This window comes from Rhinopithecus bieti, unplaced genomic scaffold, assembly GCF_001698545.2.
Source record: "Rhinopithecus bieti isolate Rb0 unplaced genomic scaffold, ASM169854v2 scaffold_28016, whole genome shotgun sequence".
NCBI classification, from domain to species: domain Eukaryota; kingdom Metazoa; phylum Chordata; class Mammalia; order Primates; family Cercopithecidae; genus Rhinopithecus; species Rhinopithecus bieti.
The window spans coordinates 1,696,075-1,708,625 of NW_016813202.1; the positions used below are offsets into that span (position 1 = coordinate 1,696,075).

Here is a 12,551-nt window from a genome sequence, read left to right on the forward strand (position 1 = left end):
AAAAAAAATTAGCCGGGTGTGGTGGTGGATGTCTGTAATCTCAGCTACTTAAGGGAGGCTGAGGCAGGAGAATCACTTGAACCTGGGAGGCAGAGGTTGCCGTGGGCTGAGATCGCACCACTGCACTCCAGCCTGGGAGACAAGAGCCAAACTCTGTCTCAAAAAAATAATAATAATAAAATAAAATTAATTAAAAAATTGTTGTTAAGATGGGGTTGCTCTAGGTTGTCCAGGCTGGTCTTGGAACTTCTGGGCTCAAGCAATTCTCCCTCCTCCACCTCTCAAAGTGCTAGGATTCAATCTTCAGCTTTCTGGAAGCGTTCACCTCAAGACCCCTTAATTTATCTACCAGCCAATGTTACCAGTCACTTCCTGTCCACCTCAGCCCCTCACCTCACAGTTAATCTCAATATCATGACACAGTCCAGTAAGACTCACCTCTCACTTTAAATCATTAAAGAACAGTCGAAATTTATTGAAAGTTTCTCAGGGATGAAGAGGAGGGGCTTACACAACAGGGATGAAGAGGAGGGGCTTACACAACAGGGATGAAGAGGAGGGGCTTCACAACAAAATGAAATTTTGAGTATTCTTTCCCCTGCCCCGACTCCAATGTTTCATTACATACATCCATGGCCCAAAATGTTTTAAATTAAAAAATTGAAAACCTCCCCTTGCTCCTCACCATGCCCTCTTTCCTCCCCACCCTTAGTCCTTGTCCTCTGTGTCCCTTTATCCCTTTATGCAGAAGTAATCTTAGCCTCTTGTGATTTAATTTTTCCTGTCATTTTGAATGTTCGGGTGGAGAAGGGGAGTGGAAGTTACAAGGAAGAGGGGACAAAGGTGTGTTGGGGAAGGTTTATCTCATAATATATTTACAGTACTTTAGAAAAAAAGAAAGTGGGCTAGGTGGGGTGGCTCATGCCTGTAATCCCAGCAGTTTGGGAGTCCGAGGTGGGCGGATCCCCTGAGATCAGGAGGTTGAGACCAGCCTGGCCAACATGACGAAACCCCATCTCTACTAAAAATACAAAAATTAGCTGGGTGTGGTGGTGGGCTCCTGTAATCCCAGCTACTTGGGAGGCTGAGGCAGGAGAATTGCCTGAACCCAGGAGATGGAGGCTGCAACGAGCCAAGATCGTGTCACTGCACTCCAGCTTAGGCCACAGAGTGTGACTCTGTCTCAAAAAAGAAGGCTGGGTGTGGTGGCTCACGCCTGTAATCCCAGCATTTTGAGAGGTCGAGGCAGGTGGATCACCTGAGACCAGGAGTTCAAGGCCAACCTGGTCAACATGGCGAAACCCTGTCTCTACTAAAAATACAAAAATTAGCCATGTGTGATGGCAGGCGCTTGTAATCCCAGCTACTCGGGAGGGTGAGGCAGGAGAATTGCTTGAACCCGGGAAGCCGAGGTTGCAGTGAGCCAAGATGGTGCCACTGCACTCCAGCCTGGGTGACAGAGCGAGACTCAAGAAAGCTACTTTTGATACCTTGAGGCAACCCAGATGAGACTCCACTTTAAATTTATAAGCAAGAACTTGAGTGCCTTTGTCCACAGCTCCTGCGTGTTCAGATGGGTTCTGATGGAATAGCACTCCCCTCGGCCATCAGCGTCCTCCATCAGGCCTGTCTCCACCTGGATCCTGTAGGGCAGACAGAGGCCCAGCTCACCCTTCTCAGCCTCTTCCTTGAACTGCTGCATGCAGTCCAGGAAGGCCACCATCGCGCGGTCGAACTTGTTATTGAGGAAAACATCCTGCCCCCCATAACAGAACAACTGGAGCTCAGTGCGGTCATCTGTTAAAGGCTTCAGATAGGAATGGTCTCCGCAGGGCATGAGTCGATACCTCTGAAACTGCAGTCCAATTGTATTGGCCAGGGCAAGGAGCAGCAAAGCCGCCTGTCCCCAGGCAGCGTTAATCTCATTCCAGCCCACAGGGACAGTGGGGAGGCAGCCCAACCTGAATTTATTGATGACGCCCAAGGAGCCCTCCACCCAGATCTCAAACGTGGCAGTGAAACAGTTGATTTCCTTCAACCGGTCCATCTGGACCCTGGCATATTGCAGCTGGTTCTCCACGTTCCCCAGCTGGTCAAGCAGTTCCAGCTGCTGCCACTTCAAGGCACTGTAGTCCCTGTAGTACTGCCTCTCCTGCTGATCCAGCTCCGCAGCCTCTGCCTGGGCTGCCTCAAGATCCGTGGCTGCTCTTGCATTGTTCCTGTCCACATCCTCCAGCTCCTGCACCAGCCTGGCCTCCTCCAGCTCCAGGTCCCGCAGCTCCGCCCGCAGCGCCGCCGTCGTCTCGTCCTCGCTGGTCGCCAGCATCCCGGTCTCCAGGCAGCGTTGGTAGTTCTGACTCTCAGCTTCTGTGAGAGCGAGCTGGATGTCCAGCTGCTCTAGAAGACTGTCGGTGCACTCTTCACACAGGGGATGGTCCACATCTTCTTGGCCAGAGACGATGTCAAAAATGTCCCCAGCTGCCTTTTGGATGCTACTGAGCGTTTGCATGGGGCCAAGGTCCCCCAGCAGGGTGAAGATGTTGGCATGGTCCTTGGACACACTGCCATCACCTGGAAGGGGTCTGCTAGAGGCGCCGTCCTGTTGTTCCTCAACATCTGTCACCTCCCTGGTGGTGGCGCCGGGCTCCCGGGTGTCTGCGGGCTCAGCCTGCCCAGAGGTGAGCGCCGGGGCTGCAGGGAGGCTCCCGGACTCCGAGGAGCAGCTCAGCCTTAGAGCCTGGTGGCAGCGGTGGCACAGGAAGCGGATGGAAGACATGGCGGAGGGCCTGACTCCCGCCTTGAGTCTAATTTTCCTCTGGCTCCCAGTTGCTTATCATTTTATAGCTTTTCGAGTCTTTCTAGGAAAGTGATCCTTTTAAAATGCATATATCATCTTGTCACTCTCCTACTGAAAATCCTACAATGGTACCCTCCCTCGGTACCTGTAGACTCCCTTCAGCTCCTTACAGGCCCGGGATTATTTCCAAAAGGAAAATCTGATCATCTCCTTTTCCTCCTGTACCACGTCCAAGGCACGCCTTAAGAGTAATCTTGCTAAAACTAAAATCTCATCATGGCACTGCCCTCCTTAAAGTGTTTAACACTCTTATCTAACCTTAAGATCAAGTCCAATCAACTTTGGCCGAGGGCGTTGGCTCACGCCTGTAATCCCGGTACACTGGGAGGCCGAGGCGGAAGGATCGCTGGAGGCCAGTAGTCCCAGAATACCCTGGGCTACACAGGCAGACCCCTTCTCTACAAAAAGTGAAAAAATTAGCCAGGTGGGGTGGCCGCTTACAGTCCCAGCTACTTAAAAGGGTGAGGTGGGAGGATTGCTTCAGAGCTTGAGGTTGCAGTGAGCTAGGGTCCACTCCACTCCTGCCTGGGCAACAGAGTGAGACCCTGTCCCCAACCCCGACCCCCTCATCCCCATGCCCCTTTTACACACACACACACATACATATTTGAAAGAAAATAAAAGTTCGGGCTGGGTGCGGTGGCTCACACCTGTAATCCCAGCACTTTGGGAGGCCGAAGTGGGTGGATCACCTGAAGTCAGGAGTTGGAGACCATCCTGGCGAATATTGCGAAATCCTGTCTCTACTAAAAATACAAAAATTAGTCGGACATAGTGACAGGTGCCTGTAATCCCAGCTACTCAGGAGGCTGAGGCAGGAGAATCGCTGGAACCCAGGAGGTGGAGGTTGCAGTGAGCTGAGATCACACCACTTTACTCTAGCCTGGGTGACAGAGAGAAACTCTGTCTCAAAAAAAAAAAAAGGAAAGTTCAATCATTTTAACCTAACACCAACGCGGGGCCCGTCTTCCTGGCTTCTTCTCTCCCCATTTCCTGCTCTCCTGAGCCATGGGCTCCTCTGTGTCCCTGCATGCTAGTTGCATTTCGGTTTTATCCAGCATGTAACTTTGTTGCCTCTGACTGGAACACTCTTCCTTCCCCTCTCCACCTGGCCAAGTCACTCATCCTCTAGGGCTGATTAATTGCTAAATCCACAGTGTACAGTAGATTATTGTTTTATGTTTTTTGAACAATTGATCTGTCTCCTAATCAATTGTGGTTGCCTCTCATGTTTGGCCCATGAGGAGGTTCTAGGGAATAATGAAGGATCTGAAAAGGGGTAAGGGCTCTGCAGTCAACTGCTAGAGGATGCTTATGTTATTGATTCAGGAATATTTCAGAGAGGACATTTTCTCCAAGAACCTTCTCTGGCTCCCAATTTAAGGCTGTCTGCTCTGTGACAAATTTTTTTTTTTTTTTCCAGATGGAGTCTCTCTCTGTCACCCAGGCTGGGGTGCAGTGGCACAATCTCCACTCACTGTAACCTTCGTGTCCAGGGTTCAAGTGATTCTTGTATCTCAGCCTTCTGAGTAGCTGGGACTACAGGCGTGTACCACCCCGCCCGGCTAATTTTTGTATTTTTAGTAGAGCTGGGCTTTTGCCATGTTGCCCAGGCTTGTCGAACTGTTGACCTCAAGTGATCCCCCTGCCTTGGCCTCCCAAAGTGCTGGGATTACAGGCATGAGCCACTGCACACCTAGCCACAATTAACTTCTCTTTTGTGTTTTTGGTTTTTTTTTAGACAGTCTCCCTCTGTCACCCAGGCTGGAGTGCAGTGGTGCAATTACTGGCTCACTGCAAACTCCACCTTGGAGTTCAAGCGATTCTCCTGCCTCAGCCTCCCCAGTATCTGGGACTATAGGCACACACCACCATGCCTGGCTAATTTTTGTATTTTTGGTAGAGACGGGGTTTCACCAAGTTGGCCAGGCTAGTCTCGAACTCCTGGCCTCAAATATTCTGCCCACCTTGACATCCCAGAGTGCTGGGATTATAGGTGTAAGCCACCTTGCCCAGCCTATTTTTTCAATTGTTTTGTTTAGATGCAGTCTCACTGTGTTACCCAGGTTGGGGTACAGTGGCACAATCACTGCTCACTGCAGTCTCCACCTCCCAGACTCCAGTGATCCTCCCACCTCAGTATCCCGAGTACCTGAGACTACAGGCAATGTCACCACACTGGGCTCATTTTGTTTTTTTAATTTTTGTTGTTGTTGTTAAGACGGGACCTTGCTATGTTGCCAAGACGGGACCTTGCTATGTTGCCAGGGCTAGTCTCGAACTGGCCTCAAGCAATCTTCCCTCACCTCAACCTCCCAAAGCACTGGGATTATAGGCATGAGCACTTGGCCAAGTACTTGCTTTAAGCAAAAACCTATGAGCCTCTAACCTGTAGTTATTGACGTGGTGGGGTAGTGCATAAAATAAACACACACAGAAGGATCCACATTCCTCATCTGCAGGAAACCACGGTAAGGGGTGAAAAGTTAGCTACTCCTCCTAGAGTCCAGCAGGAGGCAGCCTGCCAGTAACATCTATTATTCTGGCAGGAGGAGGCTCTGTGGGCTGAGGGAAGGCAGGAAGCCATCCTTCACATTCACTGGGGAGTGGCCGTGGACTCCACACGTTTCAGCACATCAGGCAGTTGTGCTACATTGAACCACACATGGAGGAAAATGTGGAAGGAAAACATATGAAGGAAACAGTCTCCACTGGCCACCCTTTACTGTAGTCTTCAAACCCCATTTAATCCATGTTCCCATCATGGCAGCAGCATCAGTTTACATCTTTTTTGTTTTGTTTTTTTTTTTTTTGAGACAGAGTCTCACTCTGTTGCCCAGGCTGGTGTGCAATGGTGTGATCTCGGCTCACTGCAACCTCTGCCTCCCGGGTTCAAGCGATTCTTCTGTCTCAGCCTCCCGAGTAGCTGGGATTACAGGCGCCCACCACTACGCCCAGCTAACTTTTTTTTTTAGTAGAGATGAGGTTTAGACATGTTGACCAGGACTGGTCTCGGACTCCTGACCTCAAGTGATCCGCTCACCTTGGCCTCCCAAAATGCTGTGTTTACAGGTGTGAGCCACCGCCGCTGGCCTATCAATTTACATGGTACCACTTGATCCTTCCTGTGATCTTTCACCCAGTATTCTCTTTTGTTTCTTTCTCTTTTTTTAAATTGTTTTCTCACCCAGTATTATACCTGAACCTCAAAACCACTGGGAGGTGGGTAGGTAGACAGTACATCCCTACTTTCTAGTAAGGAAACTAAGGTGTGGAGAAATTAAACAATTAGTCAAAATGTCTCTCTAGCCCTCCTGACCTCTCAGAAATACCCCAGAGTCAGTAGGTAACATGAGCATCCTCTAGAAGTTGACTACAGAGTCCCCTACCTCTGTCCAGGTCATTCACTATTCCACAGAAACTGTCAAGTGGATCAAATGAGGCTACCCCATAATTGATCAGAAGACAGCTCAATTGCTGAAAAAGCTTAAAGCAATAATCCTCCATTTGCTATGAATTTAGCAATAAGGGTTACACAGTACTGCAAAGGGGTGCATGGTGCCCTCTGGGTGTTAGCCCTGGGGTCACATTTTTATTTTATTTTTTGAGACAGAGTCTTGCTCTGTCACCCAGGCTAGAGTGCAGTGGCGTGATCTCAGCTCACTGCAACCTCTGCCTCCTGGGTTCAAGTGATTCTCCTGCCTCAGCCTCTGGAGTAGCTGGGATTACAGGCACCCGCCACCATGCCCAGCTAATTTTTGTATTTTTAGTAGAGAGGGGGTTTCAACCATGTTGGCCAGGCTGGTTCTCGAACTCTTGGCCTCAAGTGATTCTCCCACCTCAGCCTCCCAGAGTGCTGGGATTACAGGCGTGAGCCACCACGCCCGACCCCTGGGGTCAAAGTTGGAAAGGATCCTCACAGAATCTGTCTTTCCTCACCCTGACACTTCTCCCTACAGGGTTGAGGAGCAGCAGAATGAGGTTTAAACTGCTTTCAATGCTGTGGTCAGTTCTGAGTCCTGATTCATTCCCCGGAAGTAGAATGGCAAAGTAAATTCACTGGTAATGGCTATGCCTTATTTTAATTATGCTTTCATGAAAACCAAACAAAAATGGAGCCACAGATGACTCCTTTTGAGCTGGAGTCAGCCCAGAGGGACAATGCCACAGGCTAAGGGAATATGGTGGGGAAGGGGAGTGGGAATTCTTTCCGTTATCCAACTGAATAATGCCTCCAGGATACTCCAAAATCTATCTGTAAAGCCCTTCTTCAGTGAAGAAGCGAATCAGTGCAGCTGAATGAAGCGTTGCTCTCAGTTGGAAAGGAAATCCCTTCTTATTTCTGGAGATTTCCCCCTTCAATTCCTTCCTTCTCACAAGATCGGGTGCATTCAGGGTGGTATGGCAATAGACATCAATTCCTGCCTTCTGTTTCCAAGATCTCATTGTTTTATTTTTTATTATTATTATTATTTTTGACAGAGTTTCCCCCTTGTCCAGGCTGGAGTGCAGTGGCATGATTTCAGCTCACTGCAACCTCCGCCTCCTGGGTTCAAGCGATTCTCCTGCCTCAGCCTCCTGAGTAGCTGGGATTACAGGCATGCACCACCATGCCAAGCTAATTTTGGTGTTTTTTGTAGAGACAGGGTTTCACCATGTTGGCCAGTCTGGTCTCGAACTCCTGACCTCAGGTGATCCACCCGTCTAGGCCTCCCAAAGTGCTGGGATTACAGGCATGAGCCACCGCGCCTGGCCCAAGATCTCATTCTTGAGGGGTTGGGGAAGCCGAGAGGGAGAATTCTTTGGATCAAAGTGTATGTGGGCCAGGGTTTTTGTGCACTACTATGTTGCCAGCACTTAGGTGAATTATCTTGATCCTCAACTCTCCTTCCAAACTTCACTTATTTCCTTGGGTTCCTTTGCCACAAAACCCTGGGAGGGATTTGTCTGTACTCACTGTCTCCAATTCCTCTCTGCACGTTTCCTCTTTTTTTTTTTTTTTTTTTTTTTTTAAATGGAGTCTCTCTTCGTTGCTCAAGCTGGAGTGCAGTGGCGTAATCTTGGTTCACTGCAACCTTCACCTCCTAGGTCTAAGTGATTCTTCTGCCTCAGCCTTTCAGTAGCTGGGATTACAGGTGCACGCCACCACACCTAGCTAATTTTTGTATTTTTAGTAGAGATGGGGTTTTACCATGATGGCCAGGCTGATCTTGAACTCCTGTCCTCAAGTGATCTGCCTGCCTCGGCCTCCCAAAGTGCTGGGATTACAGGTATAAGCCTCTGCACCCGGCCGCACATTCCCTCTTAAATCCACCTAATCCGTCTTTATCCTCACCACTCCATGGAAACCCCTCTTACTAAGGTCACATATGCTATCCATGTTGTTAACTTTCTCAGACTAGGAAGCAAGGTCTTCAGCTAGAAGTAAGGGTAGGAAAGAGAGAACACGTGTGACAGTTACCTAGGAGAGTGAAGGGATTAGAGAGGCAGGATGGTTGCTGGTCAGGTGGAAACATCCATATGCGACTTGCTGTCAGGAGTGGGTGTGCAGCCACAATCAACTGTGTGAATGTTGCCCAGCAAGCCAGACTAAACCAGGGAGACTCGGGAGGAGGAGGTGGAAGCAGGGGATGAGTAGGAAGGCTGACTGCCTTCTTTTCTTTTCTTTCTTTTCTTTTTTTTTTTTTTTTTAATGAGGAGAGAACGGCAATCATTTACAATGTTTAAGAATGAAAAGCCAGCCGGGCACAGTGGCTCACGCATGTAACCCCAGCACTTTGGGAGACTGAGGGGGGCGGATCACGAGGTCAGGATATCGAGACCATCCTGGCTAACATGGTGAAACCCCATCTCTACTAAAAAAATACAAAAAATTAGCCAGGCGTGGTGGCGGGCACCTGTAGTCCCAGATACTCAGGAGGCTGAGGCAGGAGAATGGCGTGAACCCAGGAGGCGGAGCTGGCAGTGAGCCGAGATCATGCCACTGCACTCCAGCCTGGGTGACAAAGCGAGACTCCATTTCAAACACACAAACAAAAAGAATGAAAAGTCAATTAAGAAGAGGACTGAGCTTGGGCAACATGGTGAAACCCTGTCTCTACAAAAAATACAACAACAAACATATTAGCTGGGTGTGGTGGCAGAGACCTGTAGTCCCAGCTACTTGTGAGGCTGAGGTGGGAGGATTGCTTGAGCCTGGAGGTCAAGACTGCAGTGAGGTGGAATTGTGCCACTGCACTCTGGCCTGGGTCATAGAGGGAGACCCTGTCTCAAAATAAAGTCTCAGAAAAGAGAAGGGAGGGGAGGAAAGGGGAGGGGAGGGGAGGGGAGGGGAGATATTCTTATTTGGATTCCAGAGAATAGCTGCTTCAGATTCTTCTAGATCTCTGAGCTTCCATTTTGACCCACTGGCTCTCCCTCCTTATCTGGTCAAGAGATTATGCATTTAAAAAAAACTCTCAAATCTGTATATTTTTTTAAATTTATTGATTTGAACAGGGTCTTGTCTCTGTTACCCAGTGTCACCCAGGCTGGAGTGCAGTGGTACACTCATAGATCACTGCAACCTAAAACTCCTGGGCTCAAGTAATCCTCCTGACTCAGCCTCCTGAGTAGCTAAGACTATAGGTGCGTGCCACCACACTGGCTAATTTTTTTTTTTTTGGTAGAGATGGGGTCTCACTTTGTTGCCCAGGGTGATCTCAAACTCCTAGGCTCAAGTAACCCTCCCACCTTGGCCTCCCCAACACTGGGGTTACAGATATAAGCCGTCACACCCAGTCCCCGCAAAAGCTAGCTTTGATATAGACAATTGTTTTTTTGTTTGTTTTCTGTTTGTTCGTTTTTTTTTTCAGAGTGTCGCTCTGTTGCCCAGGCTGGAGTGCAGTGGTGCGATCTTGGCTCATTGCGGCCTTAGCCTTCAGGGCTCAGGTGATTCTCCCCTCTCAGTTTCCTAGTAACTGGGATTACAGGTGGGCTACCACACCCAGCTAATTTTTGTATTTTTAGTAGAGACATGGTTTCACCATATTGGTCAGGCTGCTCTCAAGCTCCTCTTTTTCTGAAGCTTGCAAAATGTGAATAAAAGCTTCCATTAAAAGTCAAGGCTACGTTGTTCGTAGTTTAGGCATAAAAATTAATTGAAATTTAAAAATAATAAATAAACAAGATAATTCAAGATTGTGTACGCCCATGCTCATAGTATAGTATTATTCAACAATATCTGGCTGGGCGCTGTGGCTCAAGCCTGTAATCCCAGCACTTTGGGAAGCTGAGGTGGGTGGATCACCTGAGGTCAGGAGTTCGAGACCAGCCTGACCAACATGACGAAACCCCATCTCTACTAAAAATACAAAAATTAGCTGGGTGTGGTGGCACACAGCTGTAATCCCAGCTACTCAGGAGACTGAGGCAGGAGAATTGCTTGAACCTGGGAGGTGGAGGTTGCAGTGAGCCGAGATCATGCCATTGCACTCCAGCCTGGGCAACAAGAGTGAAACTCTGTTTCTAAAAAGAAACAAACTAACTAACAAAAACACAATATCTAGGCCGGGTGCAGTGGCTCACACCCGTAATCCCCAACACTTTGGGAGGCTGAGGTGGGAGGATCACCTGAGGTCAGTTCGAGACTAGCCTGATCAACATGAAGAAACCCCGTCTCTACTAAAAATACAAAATTAGCTGGGTGTGGTGGCACATGCCTGTAATCCCAGCTACTCTGGAGGCTGAGGCAGGAGAATCGCTTGAACCCGGGAGGCGGAGGTTGCGGTGAGCTAAGATAATGCCATTGCACTCCAGCCTGGGCAACAAGAGTGAAACTCTGTCTCAAAAAACAAAAAACAAAAACAAAAAAAAACACAGTATCTAAAATATGGAAGCAACCCTGTACCCATCAATGCATGAATGGATCAACAATAGGTGGTGGATGAATCTGATGGACCTTATGCCAACTGAAGTATGCCAGTCACAGAAAGACAAACACTGTCTCATTCCACTTGTCTCAAATTCACAGAGACAGAAAGCAGGACAGAAGTTTCCAGGAGCTGGGATGAAGGGAGGGTGGGAGTTAATGTTTAATGGGTACAGAGTTGAAGTTTGGGAAGATGAAAAATCCCGGGGACAGATAGTGACGTGGCTGCACAACAGTGTGAAGGCAGTTAATGCCACTGAACTGCACACTTAAAAGTGGTTACAGTGGTACATTTTATGTATACTACAATTTTTTTTAGAGATGGTGTCTCACTATGTTGCCCAGGCTGGCCTCAAACTCCTGGGCTTAAGTGAACTTCCTGCCTCCAATTGCCAAAGTCAACTTCCCAAAGTCCTGGGATTATAGGTGGGAGGCACCGTGCCGAGCCAATGTATATCATACGACAATTTTTATTTTATTATTTATTTATTTAATTTTTAAGACAGAGTCTCGCTCTGTCGCCCAGACTGGAGTGCAGTGGTGTGGTCTCAGCCTACTGCAAACTCTGCCTCCCGAGTGCAAGTAATTCTCCTCAGTCAGCCTCCCAAGTAGCTAGGACCACAGGCGTGCACCACCACGCCCAGCTAATTTTTGTATTTTAAGTAAAGACAGGGTTTCACCATGTTGGTGAGACTGGTCTCAAACTGCTGACCTCAGGTGATCCGCCCACCTCGGCCACCCAAAGTGCTGAGATTACAGGTGTGAGACACCGCACCTGGCCTCATACAACAATTTTAAAAAACCTTCAGGCTCCCCTGGCTTTTGGGCCTGAGAGTATCCCCTGTTTCTTTTATAAACCTTTGCAGACTTTGCCTGCAGCTTCACAGAGTTCAGTGTGAGAGATGTCAGGTATCTGAGGAAGGACTTCTGCTGCTGCAGAGGCCAGAAACCTAGGGCAGATACGCCTCACACAGCTTGGGAAGACTCTGCTCCTAAAAACGGGGATGCTCAGCTTTGTGGTTTATGTAAAAAAAAGTCAAAAAGGAGGCCGGGCGCGGTGGCTCATGCCTGTAATCCTAGAACCTTGGGAGGCCAAGGTGGGCAGATCACCTGAGGTCAGGAGTTTGAGACCAGCCTGGCCAACATGGTGAAATCGCGTCTCTACTAAAAATACAAAAATTAGCCAGGCATGGTGGCGGGAGCCTGTAATCGCAGCTTCTCAGGAAGTTGAGGCATAAGAATCACTTGAACCCGGGAGGTAGAAGGTGCAGTGAGCCAAGATCATGCCATTGCACTCCAGCCTGGGAGACAGCGAGACTCCATCTCGAAGAAAAAAAAAAAAAGTTAAAAAGGAATGTCAAGCATTGTTTTGTTTTGTTTCAGACTAACCAGGTATCCTTTCAGATTTTCTTTGCCAAAAGACTGTAGATGAGTTAATTGGATCAAGCTGGAAGGAGAGTATTTTTTCAAGGCTCAAACTATCAAAAGAGCCAAGATTCCGACTTTTTGTCCCAACTCAGCTGCTGATGTAGGAAGTCATTTAAGCTCACAGTCTGCTTAGTTAATCTCTGTGAAATGGATTTAATGCTAGCAATTAAGTGTTGCTCACAATAAGAAACATGGGCAAGGCCACATACATGTTGCTCCTCAGTATTTGGCACAGTGGGTGGTGTAAAGTAAGTGTTCAGTAAATGATTGATTGATTCCACATGCTGTGACTAACGCTTAGAAGCACTCAGCCTAAAGGCATGGAGCTCCCGCCTCTTCCCAGAGCACTCATTTCTA

At 48.4% G+C, this 12,551-nt stretch overlaps 1 protein-coding gene across 1 annotated transcript; it reads right to left on the reverse strand.

Annotated features, from left to right (window-relative positions):
* Window positions 1-1,477: 1,477 nt before the first annotated feature.
* BECN2 (beclin 2) lies at window positions 1,478-2,776 on the reverse strand. Its single transcript, XM_017847779.1, has one exon. It carries the CDS (start codon window positions 2,774-2,776, stop codon window positions 1,478-1,480), a length of 1,299 nt encoding a protein of 432 aa, XP_017703268.1.
* Window positions 2,777-12,551: the final 9,775 nt, after the last annotated feature.

Excerpts from the sequence above, each read along its gene's own strand:
- BECN2 (XM_017847779.1), bottom strand. The coding sequence starts at position 2,776 with ATGTCTTCCATCCGCTTCCTGTGCCACCGCTGCCACCAGGCTCTAAGG.